Consider the following 15,712-nt stretch of genomic DNA (forward strand, 5'->3'; position numbering starts at 1 on the left):
GGATGGAGGGCGTGAGTGGGGTCTCGAGGGTGGGCGGGAAGGGGGCCTGGCAGGGTGTGGGGAGGGCATGTGGGGACTGTCTCCCAGGGGGGCCTGGTGAGGTAGAGATGGGGAGGAGGCGGGGCCAGGGGCTTTCAGTGGAGCAGCTGCAGGGATCTGTGTAGAAGAAGGAGGTAGAGGCAGAGTCAGGCTCATATTATCCTGGGCTTCCATTTTTCCCAAGACACTGTAACCCCAGCCACCCTTTACCCAGACTTCAATCATCCCACCCAAAGGCCCCATTTTCTGCCTATCCCAGTCCTGCCTAAGGCAGGATCCCACTACAACTGTTCATCTCTCCCAGCTCCTCAGTTCACCCAGCCACCCCTGCACCCTTACCCACACCTCTGCCCCCCCCAGTCTACCCTCTGATCTTCCCTATAAGGCCCCATGTGCACCCCCACCCAGCAGACGAAGGCAAGCCCTGCAGGGTGTGCGGGTTGGCAGCAGCAGAGGAAGCGGTGACAGGGATGTTGGGGGTGGCAGGGGCACCACAAGCTGCCGAGCAGGAGGCAAGAGGAGCGTAGCACAGGGAGGTGCCTGCATGACATTACATAGACACCACTCAGGCCATGTGGCTGCTGGCCAGTGTGGGAGGCTTCGTGACCCAGGAGCAAGGACAAAGGGCAAGAGGAATAGCTGGCCATGGGAAATGGGGAAATGGGTGTGTGTGGGTGGATGTTCTGGGCACTGCACTTGGGACTTGGGCTCTTTTGCCTGTCTCAGTGTGCCCATGGCCCCAGCTGCATGTATATGTGTGTGTGTGTGTGTGTGTGTGTATGGCAGTTCCAGATGGTGCCTGAGCCATCAGTCATGCTACCCATCCTGCATGCTATACCACCAGCACACTGTCCTTTTTCCTTTTGTTCAGGCCTGGGCCACAGTCTGACTCCTTGAAACTGTCATCTTCAAATCATGACCTCAAACAGGCATTGTGCGACCAGTGAGTGCCAGCTGTGTACCCAAGACTGGGCCAGCATCTGGACAGTGACCCACAGCATGGACCAGGCCACCAGCACTGGCTAATAGGATGTCTCATAGCATGGCTTGCTCTCACCTACTTCACAGGTAAGTGGGCAGAACCTACAGCTGCAGAGGGAAAGGGAATCTGCCACCAAGGAGAGGCACAGCTCGGACTGAAGGTCCTCATAGGGCTTCAGCCCTGCTTTACAGCCTCACAAAACTACCCACTAATGGGAAGCTCTGTGCGTGAGAGCCGGGATCATGGGCTGGCAAAATGGCTCAGCAGACAGAGACTGGCTGCCAAGTCTGATGATGACCTGAGTTCAATCTCCAGAACCCACATGGTGGAAAGAGTGAACCAAGCCCCACAAGATGTCCCCTAACCTCCATATACAGTCTGTGGCATGCACACGCCCAGACACATGCACATGAGCACACACAAAGACAGAGAGCCTGAGGACTACCACTCTATGCCAGTGGTTCTCAATGCTACTACTCTAATATAGTTCCTCATGTTTTAGTGATGACCTCCAGCCATAAAGTTATCTTGTTGCTACTTCATAACTGTAAATTTGCTACTGTTATGAATGTATATAAATATCTGAGATGCGGACCCCTGTGAAAGGGTCAGTCAACCCCAAGGGGGCCATGACCTACAGGTTGAGAATCACTGCTCTACCATGAGAGGCAATCTGCAGCTTTGCTTTACTGCCTGGACCTCCCCAGGGAGTCAGTGACCAGAGCATCTGACCTCTAAGCCTGGGATACTTTGAGCAACCCTTTCAAGCTCAGCACTGATTAACTTCTGGTAACTAGGAGGCAAAATACACCTATAACAAACTAGGACAAGCAATCAGTCTCCTATCCCTACAGCACTGCCAGCTCCAAGCAGAGTACAGTAACAGCTCTGGGTTTGCCAACAGAACAAAAGGGACTGCCCCTTGCAACCTGCTCTGGGGAATTTCAAGGCTTCACTTCCTTGGGAAAGTGCTTTAGTTGGTAGCCTGTCTGTCTACTACGCACAAAGACTTGGGTTAAATCACCAGCACGACTTAGCCCGGCAAGGTGGTTCAAGGGCACAGTGGGCCCCAGCACTTGGGAGCTTGGGACAGGAGGATTGAGAGTTCAAGGTCACCCTCAGCTAAACAAAAGAAACTTTTATCTTAGTTGCTGCTTCTCTGGGACAAAGCAATACAGAAAAATTGGAAGGGGCGTAGGGATGGGGTTGTGGTAGGAGAGTAAAGAGCAGAAGTATCTGAAAGCCCAAATCTACAAAGTAGGGCAGGGCAGAGATGTCCTGATGTCCTTTAAGGATTTTTTGTTTTGCCTCCCTGTATGTCTAGCCCACAGAGGCCAGAAGGCAGCACTGGATCCCTTGGAACAGGAGTTACAACTGTTCTGAGTCCCTTTTAGGAATATTTTTTGATGTGCTTACTCAATCTTCCCACAAATAACATGGTTTTTTTTTGTTTGTTTGTTTTGTTTTGATTCAAGGCAGGGTTTCTCTGTATAGCCCTGGCTGTCCTGGAACTCACTCTGTAGACCAGAATGTCTTGAACTCAGAAATCCACCTGCTTCTGCCTCCTGCGTGCTGGAGTTGTGTGTACCACCACTGCCTGGCTTAATTTTTTTCCCCAAAGAATAAAGGGGCGCCTGGAGAGATGACTCAGCAGTTATGAGTGCTTGCTACTCTTCCAGAGGATTCAAGCTTAGTTGAACACCCAAACCCAGCAGTTTACAACCACTCTAATATCCCATCTCTAATATCTTGACATCTCTAATATCCTTAGGCAAACCCACTCAAGGGCACAAACCCACACAGACAGCAGTAAAAGCAACAGAATTATTTATAAAAAAAAGAGAAAAGGGAGGCTGGGCAGTAGTGGTGCATGCCTTTAATCTCAGCACTTGGGAGGCAGCAACAGGTGGATTTCTGAGTTCAAGGCCAGCCTGGTCTACAGAGTGAGTTCCAGGACAGCCAGGGCTATACAGAGAAACCCTGTCTTGAAAAAAAAAAACAAAAACAAAAACAAAAACAAAAAGATAATGAAGAGGAAATGCAAGGCCGACCTGGACTATGGAGTGAGTTTACAGTTAGCCTAAGCAAATTTGAGATACTGTCTCAAAATAAATAAAAAGGCTGGAGAGATGGCTCAGCAGATAAGAGTACTGGGTGCTCTTCCAGAGGACCCAGCTTCAAGACTCAGAACGCACATGGAGGCTAACAATCCTTCTTTACTCCACTTGCAGGGGATTGGACTGCATCTTCTGACTCCACTGCGCACCAGGTACCAGGTTATGTACGTGGTACATGGAGACATACAGGTGGACAAATACCTGTACATACAAAATAAACTTCCGAAAGAATGAAACAAAGAAAGGAAGGAAAACAGACAGACAACTCCACCCTTGCTCACAGGGATGTCCACTGTGGCCTTATTTACAAATAGAAAAACCACAGTATAACCCAGTGTAAGAGAGCAAATTTGTGTTCTGGTGCCCAAGAAAAATCCAGTTCTTTCCATTACCCTAAATGCACAGCGAATGACCACACGGGGGCGTGAAAGAGCTACATAAAACAAGAAAGACTTTGGCTGAGCAAGTGTTTAAACTGGTTTCTGAATGTTGGGTAGAATAGCCTGTCCGAAAGCCTATAGACCCAAGTTCAAATCTTGGGATCTACACGGCGGGAAAAGAGAACAGACTCTAACCTTCGTAGGTGCTCGGGCTCTCTAATTATGTACACACAAAATAAATTTAAGAATAAATTTAAAACATATCAACTGTAGTACAAAACTGAATCAAGTAGCAGTCCTGTGTACACACTAAATTTGCCAGCTTTGCTAACAGTACAATGTGGATTTTTTTGTTTCCTTGTTTTTGAGATGAGTCTCACTGTATACCTAGCCTCTCACTTCTAGTAATCCTCTTGCCTCAGCCTCTGAAGCACTTCAATTCTAGTATAACACTACATCTGGCTGATACAATAGTTAAAGTAGGAGAAAATTTCCCCCATGGCTGTCATGCCACACTAAATCTTAGGATTAGATTTTAAAATCTTATGGGGCAGGAGGTAACGTGCAACCTAGTCTCAAAGGATCCAAGCAGGAAAAAAACAAAAAACAAAACAAACAAACAAAAAAACTGAGTTCAGACTTAAAAAAAAGCAAACATTAAAGGAGGATAGAAAGGCAGAGGCAGGTGGGTCAACAAATCCAGGGCCAGCCTGGTCTACAGATCAAGTTCCTGAACAGCCAGGGCTACACAGGGAGACCCTGTATGACGTGGGGGAAATACGAAAGATAGTGGCTGTCGAGGAGGCTCAGTGTTTAAGAGCACTGACTGTTCTTCCAGAGAACTAAGGTTTGATTCTTAGTACCCACACAACAGCTCACACTTGTTTCTAGTCCCAGGGGATCCAACACTCTCGTCTGGCCTCTGTGGTCACCAGGGACACAAGTGGTAGACACACATACATGCAGGCAAACACCCATACACATAAAGAATAAAAATAAGTCCAGTAGAAAAATGTCACCACTAGTTTCTAAAACACTCCCACCCTTGCCACCTACCTATATTTAATCCCCACCCCAGGATTAGTTTCTGTGACCAGGAATTCCCCAGAAATGATCATATGTCACTTCTGAGACTCTGCCATAGCAGGCTTCAACTCCCACCCAGAGCTGGTTCTCACTGCTCGTGTGTTGTATGGAAGCCAATCACAGCTTGCTGTGACCCATCCCTTCAGACGCGCCCACACAGGCTGAGCTGGGAGACAGGTTCACCAGCCTCAACAAGTCTTTACACGATTGCAGCCCTGCCTGACACCTTTCTTTATTTCTTGATTTGAGACAAGAGTCTCATGTAGCCCAGGCTAGCCTGGAACTTATTATATAGTTCAGGCTGGTCTCGAACTCAAAACTCTTCCTTCCTCTGCCTTCTAGGTGCTGGGATTCAAGGCTCAAACCATGACCACCAAGTCTCAAGTCCTGTAGGCTAAACTGGAACTCACTCTCAAGTCCAGGATGACCTTAAACCACCAGTCTTCCTGCCTTTGACTCCCAAGGAGACAGGCAGGCTTGCAGGTATGCACCAGTACAATCAGGGGCCTGGCTCCTTTTGGTTAAGAGCTGTCTCAGTGTTAGTCAGGCCTGGTGTAAGAACACCGCATACAAAAAACGACCAAGAAAGCGGAGAGGTGGCAGTGTACTCCTTTAATCCTAGCTCTCAGGAGGCAGAGGCAGGCGGATCTCTGTTTGAGGTTAGCCTGGTCTACGGAGTAAGTTCCAGGACAGCAAGGGCTACACAGAGAAACCCTGTCTCAGGGGGGGAAAAAAAAAGAAAGTAAAAAAGAAAGAATACCCAAAGATACGTGAGTTTGTGCACATGTCCTAACTTGGTAAAGTAGCTGCTATCATCATATTCACCTGAGTGGTAAGGAAACAGATGCAAAGAGACATAAGCAAGGTGCACAGGGGCCAGAAGAAGAGCTGGCAGATGCCAGTGCACTCCTCTCACTCCACACTCCCTTTGGACTACAGCCTGTCAACTACATGCACTGCACTAGGGATATTCACGGGTGTGGCCAGCATTTATAAAGTACAGAAGTATAGAGCTGGACAGCTGGCTCGGTGCTTAAGAGCGTTGCTGCTTGCCCAGAGGATCCAGGTTCTGTTCCTAGCAGCAGGTGGGTCACAACTGTCTGTAACGTAACACCAGCTCCAGGGATCCAATCCCTCAGACCTGAGTGCACATACCCACATGGACTTACACACACCTACAGCAAATACAAGCAAACTCCTAATATGTGGAGAGTACACATTAGCTTACCCGTTCAACCTAAGCCCTCTTCCCTACCCTCAATCTAGACAGAAAAAAACATGTTGTTCAAGTTTACATGACAGGCAATCTATATGTAAAATCATGGCTGTCCAAGGGCCAAGCCCACACTGACTTTGCCATCCATACCCATGCCAATATATGCCAATATATAGGTTTACTTTCCTCACATTTAAAGAGTATCTACAAATCAACAAGAGATGGACCAGGAACCCACATTGGAAAATGGCAAAGGACAGAAACAGTTTCATAGAACAAATAGTTCTTAAATGTATAAAGATTTGCCTCATTTCATTGACAAAAAAATAAAAAAAACAAAACACAACTTAAAAATCAATACAGGGCACTTTTATACAACTGTCACACTGGCCACTTTAATAAACTAGTGAGGCTGGGAGAAGACAAGAGCTGACAAAGCTAAACCAAACAGTCCATAGAGGACAGCTTGGAGATAGCATTACAAAACAATATAAAGCCATATATCTTTTAAAGTCCCAGAAAACTCAGTTTAAAGAACTTATTCTAAGTTATATGTGGTAGAAGAGACTTGTGAGCCCAGCACCTTGAGACAGTGAGGCAGAAGGACCACAAAGTAAAGGCTTACTTGGTCAACTTAGCAAGTTAACTTTGTCTCAATTGAAAATGTTCAAAGGCTTGTGACAGGTCTCAGTAGTAGGAACTTGCCTAGAGTCCACTAGGGACTGAAGGCATCGCTCAGTGATAAGAACCCCTTGCCCATTCCCCAGTGAGGGGCTGGGGGCGTGGCTCAGTGGTGGAGCCCCTGCCTAGAATCCCCCAGTGAGGAGCTGGGGGCGTGGCTCAGTGGTGGAGCCCCTGCCTAGAATCCCCCAGTGAGGGGCTGGGGGCGTGGCTCAGTGGCAGAATGCCTATTTAGCATGCACAAAACTCTCAGTTCAAACCTCAGATCACGAAATATGCTGCAAAATGCCACACAAAGCTGTTAATCCATGGCCTTGTCCATAACAAGGAAGAACCAGGAGTCACTTTAGAAGCCCATGGACTTGTTAAAAAATAGCGTACCCACATAATGGTCTACTACCCGGTCATGTGAAAGAATAAAAAGCAGCCACTGAGGTCAAGTTTAAACAACAGACGCAGGGTGTGAGCCTAGTCACAACACTCTACTGCGTTTTATAAAACTGGAAGACAGCATTCATGTGTGGTCATGTTCACGCCCACATTCAACAGGAAATGCAAGAGCCCTGTTCAGGAGGAGCTGAGGATTTCAGTACGGTTCTAATGGCTGTTGTAGAGACTGGGTCTCATGTAGCCCACGCTGGCTTCAAACTCCCTATGTAGCCCAGGATGACCCTGATATGATTATTCCCCCCACCCCCACCACCGTGAGTGCTGGTTACAGAGAGGTGCCATCAGGTCTGACTTTTAGTATGTTTTGAAATGTAAAGGAATTGTTTTATCCAATACAATTAGGAAGTCACTCCTCATCCCTTTGTGACTTTATGTGCTTATCTAGAGCTGGATTCTCCCAGGGCTGGCCCTGGTCTCGAATGTGTACGGTGGCTAGGAGACATTCAGGGAACATGAGCGTGAAGAACGAAGGAGAGCGTGTTTCCCAAGGCAGCAGGACAGAGGCAGGCAGGCAGGGCAGAACGAGCGGGGAGCTGCATAAGGAGGCCAGGCTGCCAGGGTGCATCTACCTGGGGGGCCGGAGTTGGGGAAGCCCGGTTGTCGGGGGTCTGAGCGCCGAGGCCAGCTCCTTTGGTGACGGGCGTGGCCAGGGCTGGGTCTTGGGCAGGAGGCGGGGCGCTGACTATGACGGAGGCAGGCACCGAGAGGTGGGGACCCTCTGTAGAGAGGGGCTGCTGGCTCCTCTCCTGCAAGGGGCCACCCACACAGGGTCAGAAGGCCCCAGAGGCCACGGGCTCCCATCTGAGTCTGCCACCCCAACTCAACCTCAAGGAGAACAGTAGACAAGAGGTGCAGGGCAGGCAGACCCCGGAACCTGTCTGCCCTCTGTGTTCCAACTGTCTGCCTATCCATCATTCCACCCACCATTCACCATCCCATCTATATCTTTCGTACACCCTCACGGAGATACTCTCTCTTGTCTGTGAGATCACCAAGTATGCCCCTTCCTGTCTTTCAGTTGGCCTACCAGTCTGCCCTACCTTGTGGGCATCCCCGAGAGGCCCCACTAGCTCCCTCAGCTCAGCTATTTGCTCCTCGACCTCATTCCCTCCCTCAATGCTCCCCCATACCTGGGGCAGGAACATCTGTAGGGAATCCTGAGTGAGGATGGCCGTTGTGGCCGCAGGGGGCGCCTGCCCCAAGACTATCTTCTCTGGGCTGGATGCCAGGCTTGGGCTGGCCTGAGGAGGGGTGGCCGCCTGTGGAGTAGGGGCCTGTGGAGGCTGCTGTGCCTGTGGCTGTTGGAGACCCATGGGCAGTGGTGTGGAGACAGCAGGGGGCACCTGGGTTGCAGGCTGAACGGCCAGAACGGGTGTGGCCTCCCCAGTGGTGGTAGAGGGCTGCACTAGCCCGTCAGGTGTGTTAAGCATGGCCACAGCACTGGGAGGCAGGGTGACGCCCTGGAGGACGGTGGTGGCGGTGGGGCCAGTGGGAGCTGGCTGGCTCTGAGTGGGCAGGCTGCCAGTGGCCAGTGACACAGGCATCTGGAAGAGGGCGGGCTGGCCCACCTGGATGGGAGCGGCAGAGAGGATGTGTGCAGCGCTGTGTGCCCCAGAGTGGGGTGCCAGCACTGGGCCCAGACTAAGTGGGCCTGTTAGGTTCTGGTTGGTGAGGATCGGGTTGGCAATGAGCTGTCCACCTGCATGTGGTGCTGCGGCTGTGAGGATCTGGCCTCCCACGTTGGCAGGCAGGGCAGAGAGTGACTGGGGGAGTTGTACGGCTGGGGTGCCTGGCAGCAAGAACTGGTTCTGGCCAGGCAGCATATGCTGAGCTGGGATCACGATGCTGCTGCCTTGATTGAGGAGGTGGACGCTCATAGGCTTGCTGAGGGCCCCAGGTGGCTGTGGCGGGGCTGTCCCTGTGGTGGTGACTGGTGGCTGCTTGAACACATTCGCCTGCAAAGCCGGTGCCGGGAAGCCAGACAGCACCACATTCTGGCCAGCTTTGCCTGCGGCCATGAAAGTCAGGTTCTGGGGGGCCTTAGGCTGCTGGGGCAAGGTGCCTGGCTCACCCTGGATGGTAAGGGTGGCTCCCGTAGGGGTGAAGGGCTTGGGTGTCAGCTGGTAGAGTTTGGGGGGCAAGACCCCTGCAGGCTTGGGCTGGATGGGCGTAGGGGTTCTGTGTAAAATCACACTGGGTGCTTGTACCAGTGGTGATGTGCCAAGGCCCGGGGCCACCGCCAGCGGCTGTCCCGAGGGTGTCCCACTGGCTGCTGCAGTGGGAGCTCCTGTCCCGGCAAACACTGAGTTCCCATTGAGTGTGGTGGTCACTGCAGCTGGAAGATTTTTCTGGATGACCAGGCCAGCTCCCTGGGGGGACACGCCGGCAGATGCCAGTGTCACTGGCTCTGAAGGACCAGCTGCGGAGGCCAGGTAGCCACTGACGGGCACCTGCTTTGCTAAGAGCTGGGAGGTGGGTGGGTTGAGAGCCATGACAGGCTGGCCCACCACTTGAATAGGTGTCAGACCCAAGGTGGCTGCTGTGGCATTCCCAGGACTGCCATTGGGAAGGCCCTGGAGGCCTTGAATGGGCTGAAGGGTCACATTGCCCAGGCCCACAGGCTGCAGGAAGGGCTGGACGCTCAAGGCCTTGTTGACCACATCCTGAGGTGGCACCAGGGCCTGGTGGGTCAGTACAGTGGGTGGGGCTTGCAGCCCCAGCAGATCTGCGCTGCCCGGGAAGAGAGCCTGGGGTCCTGCAGTCACTGCAGCGGCTCCTGCAGCTCCAGTAGCACCAGCCCCATTGTCAGCAGGCTGTAGGGTGGGCAGCTGGAAGGGGCCCAGGTCCAGTTCAGCCTCAGCCTCCAGGGTCTGTTCTGTGATGTTGGCCTCCTGAAGACTCTGCTGAAGAATGTCACAGGGCTGGTCTGGGCCCCCGCCGCCCCCTCCACCTCCTCCTGCTGCAGGGGAGCCCAAGATATCATCTTCTAGGAAGTCCAGGTCCACGCTGGGGGCAGGCTGGCTGGGCTCTGGGTTCAGGTGGTTGCCGGCAGCTTCCTGCACATGGAGCTGGAGGCAGTCAAGAGAAGAAGGCAAGAGCTGAGGTCAACAAAGGGACACTCTGTCTCAAGACCACCATAATCCAAGAGTTTTCCATCTAAAAGTGACTGGGCACTGACCAAACCCTGGCTCAGTTGCAGGCTTCACCGTGCAAGCTGCAAGGCTTGCTTAACCTGACATCGGTTTCCCCATCTGCACCTACTTATAAGTAGAAGGTGGTAAGAATCCCGGGGGTGAACATGAGCAAGAGTGCTCTCAGTGGGTAAAAGCACTGGTCTTACAATCCTGATGACCCAAGTTCTATTCAGTTCCCAGTGTGGAAAGAGGTAACTCTGACATCTTAAACTGTCTTTATACCTCGACATGCATGCATGGCATGTGTGTATCCCAACTCACACAAGGATCATAAACACATATGCACACCATATTAATAAGCAAAACAAGTTTTGTTTTGTTTTTTAAGGAGAGTGCCTCATGATGTAACCTGGCTGACCTACAACTTACTATATAGACCAAGGTAGCCTTGAACTCATGGAGATCTGCCCACATTTTTTAAAGTCAACTGGACCATGGCTCAGCAGACAGAGGTGATTGCATGCAGACTTGACAACTTGAGATCTCTGGATCCCAGAAAGTGGTAAGAGAAACCTGACTCACTTAGAGAGCTGTTCTCTTACCTCCACACATATGCTGGGGTAAACTCATGTGTGCAAGCATGTGCACATGCACACATACACAGGCACACACAAAGTAAGTAAAATAAGCAAACAAGCAAATAAATGAAACTGCAGTCACGGAGACCCACAATACTCATCTGTGGTTCCAATACCCCTTACAAACTAAGAGTGTTTAATGAATTTCTTGAATGGGCTCTGAATCTCTTCTCCTGAGATAAGGTCTCAGTAATCTAGGCTGGCCTAAGCCGACTACATAGCTCAGGACTACTTCTGTTTATCCAGGCTCGATTAGAACTCACTGTATATCACAGGCGGACCTTGAACTTGCTCTATAGCTAAACTTTTTTTTTTGGGGGGGTGTTGTTTGTTTTTCAAGAAAGGGTTTCTTTATGTAGCCTTGGCTGTCCTGCAATTTGCTCTGTAGACCAGGCTGGCCTTGAACTCACATCTGCCTCTGCCTCTGCCTCTTGAGTGCTGGAATTAAAGGTATACACCACCACTACCAAGATGACTTTTTTTTTTTTCCGAGACAGGGTTTCTCTGTGAAGCTTTGGCTGTCCTGGAATTCACTCTGTAGACCAGGCTGGCCTCGAACTCAGAAATCTGCCTGCCTCTGCCTCCCAAGTGCTGGGATTAAAGGCGTGTGCCACCACCACCCGGTGACTTTTTTTTAAGTATTTACTTTATGTGTATATGTGTGCCTATGTATATTTACATACAACATATATGTGCCTGGTATCTATGGAGGTCAGAAGAAAGTCAAACTCCCTAGAAATGGAATTACAGACAGTTGTGAGCTACCACGTGGGTGCTGGGAGCCAAACCCTATTCTTCTGCAAGAGCAGCTAGTGTACTTAACCACCGAGACATCTCTCCAGACCCCACGGATGACCTTGAACTCCTGATCCTCCTGCTTCCACCTTCCAAGTGCTAGGATTATAGGCAAGCGCTCCCATGCTTGACTTTTAAATAAGAGCAAACTTCCTCAGGACTTCTGGGTAACACACTGCATAGTAACCCAGCCCTCTGGCACCATATGGTCGCCACAGGAACCATGTGACACAGAACTTGTCTGATCCAAACTTTGATATGAGGCAGGAGGGTGGAGGAAAGACAGACACAGCACAGCAACTGCTGTTGGGGGCCCTGGGGACATCCTCAGCGGGGTTCAATGCTTTGTCAAAGTGACCACAATCAGTGGCAAACACGGCTCAACAGGCATACGGTGCAGAGAGTCACAGGCAATACATAGGCTTGAGGCGTGTCAACTCAGATTCAGAGTTGGAGCTGGGCCTAGGTACCTGCCCAGAGAGCATGAACTTGGGTTCTTTTCCCCCCCCGCATAGGCTGGTGGTGCATGACCATAACCCCAACACGTGACGGTAGAGGCAGGAGGGTTAGAAGTTAAAGATTATCACTCAGCTACCTAGTCTATTTTTGGACGTTCAGGATCCCACAAGACTTTATCTCAGAAAAAACAAAATACATAAGCTTCAATAAAGGTCTTGAAATAACAAGACAGAGTGGCCACTGCTGTAACTGGGTCTATAAAATCCAAGTTGTTTTTCTAAACCTAATCATTATGATAAAAGGTTATTTGGAATATGCCATTACGGTTGATTCATAAAGTAACACGTTAAAAGATGGCAGTTACAATGACAGGGACCAGGGAAAGAAATGAGGGCAGGAGCAGCAGAGTAGCAAGGGAGAAAAGGGAAAGAGGGAGCTGGGAAATGAACAGCAAGGAAAAGACTTGCCTCCTAAGTCTGGCAATCCCCAGAACCCACCCAAAACCAGCCAGGGGGAGCTGGAGACATGGCTTGGCAGTTACGAGCACTGGCTGGGGCTGGAGAGATGGCTCAGAGCTTACGAGCACTGGCTGCTCTTCCAGAGGTCCTGAGTTCAATCCCCAGCAACCACCTGGTGGCTCACAACCATCGGTAATGGGATCTGGTGCCCTCTTCTAGCCTGCAGGTATACACACAGGCAGAACACTATATACATAATAAATAAATCTTTTTAAAACATACAAGTATGCACAGACATACATGCAGGCAAAACATTAACATATAATAAGCATAAAATAATTTTTAAAAATTGGAGGATCTAGTAAACCCTATGGTAGGAAGGCAGAGACAGGAAAGACCTGAGGGGCTAGCTGGCCATGGCAAGTTCCAGAGTGGTAGGAAACCCTTATAAAACAAGCTGGATGGTTCTTGGCAAGTGATAATACCTAAGGCTGGCCTCTGTCTCCACATGTAGAAACACGCATGCATGCATGTATGCACGCACCTCCCACACACATAGAGAAGCAAGTAAGGGTCTGGCATAGTTGAGCACAGAGTAAATGCTCAGTGCTCTCTGCAGCCACCTGGGAAGAGCCCTTTCCCCAGGGTGACATGGTATCCACCAAAAGCAATCAAGGCAGCCAGCCTCTGCCCCTCTCTATGGCCAGCATGATGGGACAGCTTGGTTCCTGAACCCCAACCCAGGGCATGCCCAGGCTTGCCCTCCAGCCTCTGCACCTTCTTCTGCTCCAGCAGTATAGGCAATGACCAATGGCCAGCCACTTACCCCAGGACCTTCATAGAAGGCACTTTGGGCCTCCACAGGGGCATCCAGGAGGTCATCGCTGTCCAGCTGCAATGAGAACCACCCCCAACCCAAGGTCAAACATAAATAGGGCAGGACCAGACTTTAGAGCAGAAATCAATTTGAGGTTGAGACAAAAGGAAAGGGATATGGGAGGAGACATAGGAGCATCTGTCCCAAAGAACGGGGCTGGACACAGGCTTTCCACCCAGGGCACTTCCAGTCAATGTCAAGTCCCCTGCATGGCTTCTAAGACTCCACCTCCTTGACGTGCCAGCCTTCATCTGGGGACTTTGGCCTCTTGCTATGCACCCAAGCTGTGCTCCTGCATAGAGATCACAGTCCTCCTGGTAGCACATCCTTGAGGGGGGGTTGAGGCAATGATACACCTGCTCATGACACCTGTCCCACGCTTCTTACTAAGTCTTTCCCTTCTTCCCAACATAGTATGTAGTTGTGCATTTGCTTTATAGGGGACAGGACCTTCTGAGTCCTGGGGAATCTTGGCACCTGAATTGAGCCTAACAGAGATAACAGAGACCTGCCTCCTTCAGAGTGCAGGAGAAGTTTAAGGCACGCCCCGCCATGCCTGGGCCTCCCTTTACTGTGTATACTGCACTTAGAGCTACCATCCCATTGTATTCTCGAGAACTCAGTTGATGCCTCCCCTTTAAGAGGCTTACTTCTCACATTAGAGTGTACACTGGAGTTAGTGGCTCCTTCCTCAAGGCAGATCCCCGTGGTCCAAGCTAGCTTCAAACATGCTAGCTGTTAAAGCTGGAGGGAACCTTCTGATCTCCTGTCTCTACCTCCTGAGTGCCGGGATTACAGGTGTGCCCCACTAGGCCTCATCTTATGTGGTGCTGGGGGCTGAACCTAAGAGCTCTTACTTAGCAGCTCCCAAGTGTGACTCATGAAACTAGGTCATAAAAGGTATTGTGGCTTCCTCCTGGCTCTCTATCATGGGTTGCTTGTGACAAGGGAACTCAGCTACCATATCCTGAGGACATTTGAACAGCGAGAGAGGGGCCCATGGGAAAGGAACACGGGCCTCCAGGCAGTGGCCACAGGAGGGAGTTAAAGTATATAGTTGACTCCAGACAAGTCCATAGAACAGTGGTTCTCAACCTTCCTGATGCTTCGACCCTTTAATATAGTTCCTCAAATTGTGATGACCCCAAGCCATAAAATTATGTTGTTGTTACTTTATAATTGTAATTTTTCTACTGTTATGGGCCGCAATGTATTTTCTGATGGTCTTGACTGACTCCTCTTTAAGAGGTCATTCAACCCCCAAAGGAGTCACAACCCACAAGCTGAGAACCACTGCCTTAGATACTTGCAGCCCTTGTTACCACAGGGGAAGTCCCTGAGCCAGGACCACCCAGTTGATTCCTGACAGCTTCCCAACAAGGCAAAAGCTTAACAAATAGGCGTTAAGTCACCTAATCTCTCACACCACTGTAGAACACAAATAATTCCACACTGGTCCCCCCCAGACAGCCACATTTTCCCAGATTTCCTGGGACACAAATCTGAGTTCCCGAGAATTGCTGTCAGGTTCAGAATAAATAAATCAGTCATGTGTGGTGGCAGGTGACTTTAATCCCAGCACTGGGGAGGGAGGATGGATGGATCTCTGTGAGTTAAAGGCTAACTTGACCTACCTAGTAATTTCTAGGACAGCCAGGACTATAAAGAGAGACCCTGCCTCACACTAAACAAACAAACAATAAAATAAAATTGCTGGCAGGCGGTGGTGGCGCACGCCTTTAATCCCAGCACTTGGGAGGCAGAGGCAGGCAGATTTCTGAGTTTGAGGCCAGCCTGGTCTACAGAGTGAGTACCAGGACAGCCAGGGCTACACAGAGAAACCCTGTCTCGAAAACAACCAAAAAAATAAAATTACCCAGCCAAGTCTAAAGCACTCAGTGCTGTCGCACAACAGTCCTGAATTTAGCTTCTCTCTCAATTTTGCCCCTGCTAGATAGAGCGTTTATCATCTTTAATGCCACTACCTCAGAGTGACCCCTTTTGACCACACCAGCTAAAGGAGATCTTTGCTTTATTTTCTTCAAGAAAGAAAAAATGTGTGTGTGTAGGTGTTTTGCCTGCATGTATGTATGTTTGTGTACCACATGCCCATGACTGGTGTCATCAGAGGCCAGAGGAGGACTGGATCCCCTGGACCTCCTGGGTCTTCTATAGGATCAGCCAGCACTCTTTACTGCTGATCAGCCAGTTTTATTTTCTAAGACCAAGTTTCTCTGTGTAGTCCTGACTGCCCTGAAACAACCCGCTCTGTAGACTAGGCTGGCCTGGAACTCATAGATCACCTGGCTCTGACCTCTGAGTGTCAGGATTAAAGACATATGCCACCACTACCCAGTCTACAGCCAGCATTCTTTACTGCTGGGCCATCTCTCCAGCTTT

General features: G+C 50.2%; 1 protein-coding gene and 1 long non-coding RNA gene across 2 annotated transcripts in view; one reads left to right on the forward strand and one right to left on the reverse strand.

The window, feature by feature from the left end:
* Positions 1-15,712, reverse strand: part of Bicra (BRD4 interacting chromatin remodeling complex associated protein) — a 74,366-nt gene that overhangs the window by 7,993 nt on the left and 50,661 nt on the right. The window contains exons 5-8 of the mRNA XM_031384108.1: positions 13,262-13,327; positions 8,082-10,019; positions 7,521-7,697; positions 7-156 (exon numbers count right to left, since the gene is read on the reverse strand). Of these exons, the coding sequence (XP_031239968.1) occupies positions 7-156; positions 7,521-7,697; positions 8,082-10,019; positions 13,262-13,327 (2,331 nt within the window). The remainder of the gene's footprint in view (positions 1-6; positions 157-7,520; positions 7,698-8,081; positions 10,020-13,261; positions 13,328-15,712) is intronic.
* LOC116101670 lies at positions 715-3,781 on the forward strand. Its single transcript, XR_004122894.1, has 2 exons — positions 715-1,107; positions 3,253-3,781. It is a non-coding gene; the product is annotated as an uncharacterized LOC116101670 (long non-coding RNA).

Source organism: Mastomys coucha, unplaced genomic scaffold (genome assembly GCF_008632895.1).
Source record: "Mastomys coucha isolate ucsf_1 unplaced genomic scaffold, UCSF_Mcou_1 pScaffold21, whole genome shotgun sequence".
In the NCBI taxonomy this organism is placed as follows: Eukaryota; Metazoa; Chordata; class Mammalia; order Rodentia; family Muridae; genus Mastomys; species Mastomys coucha.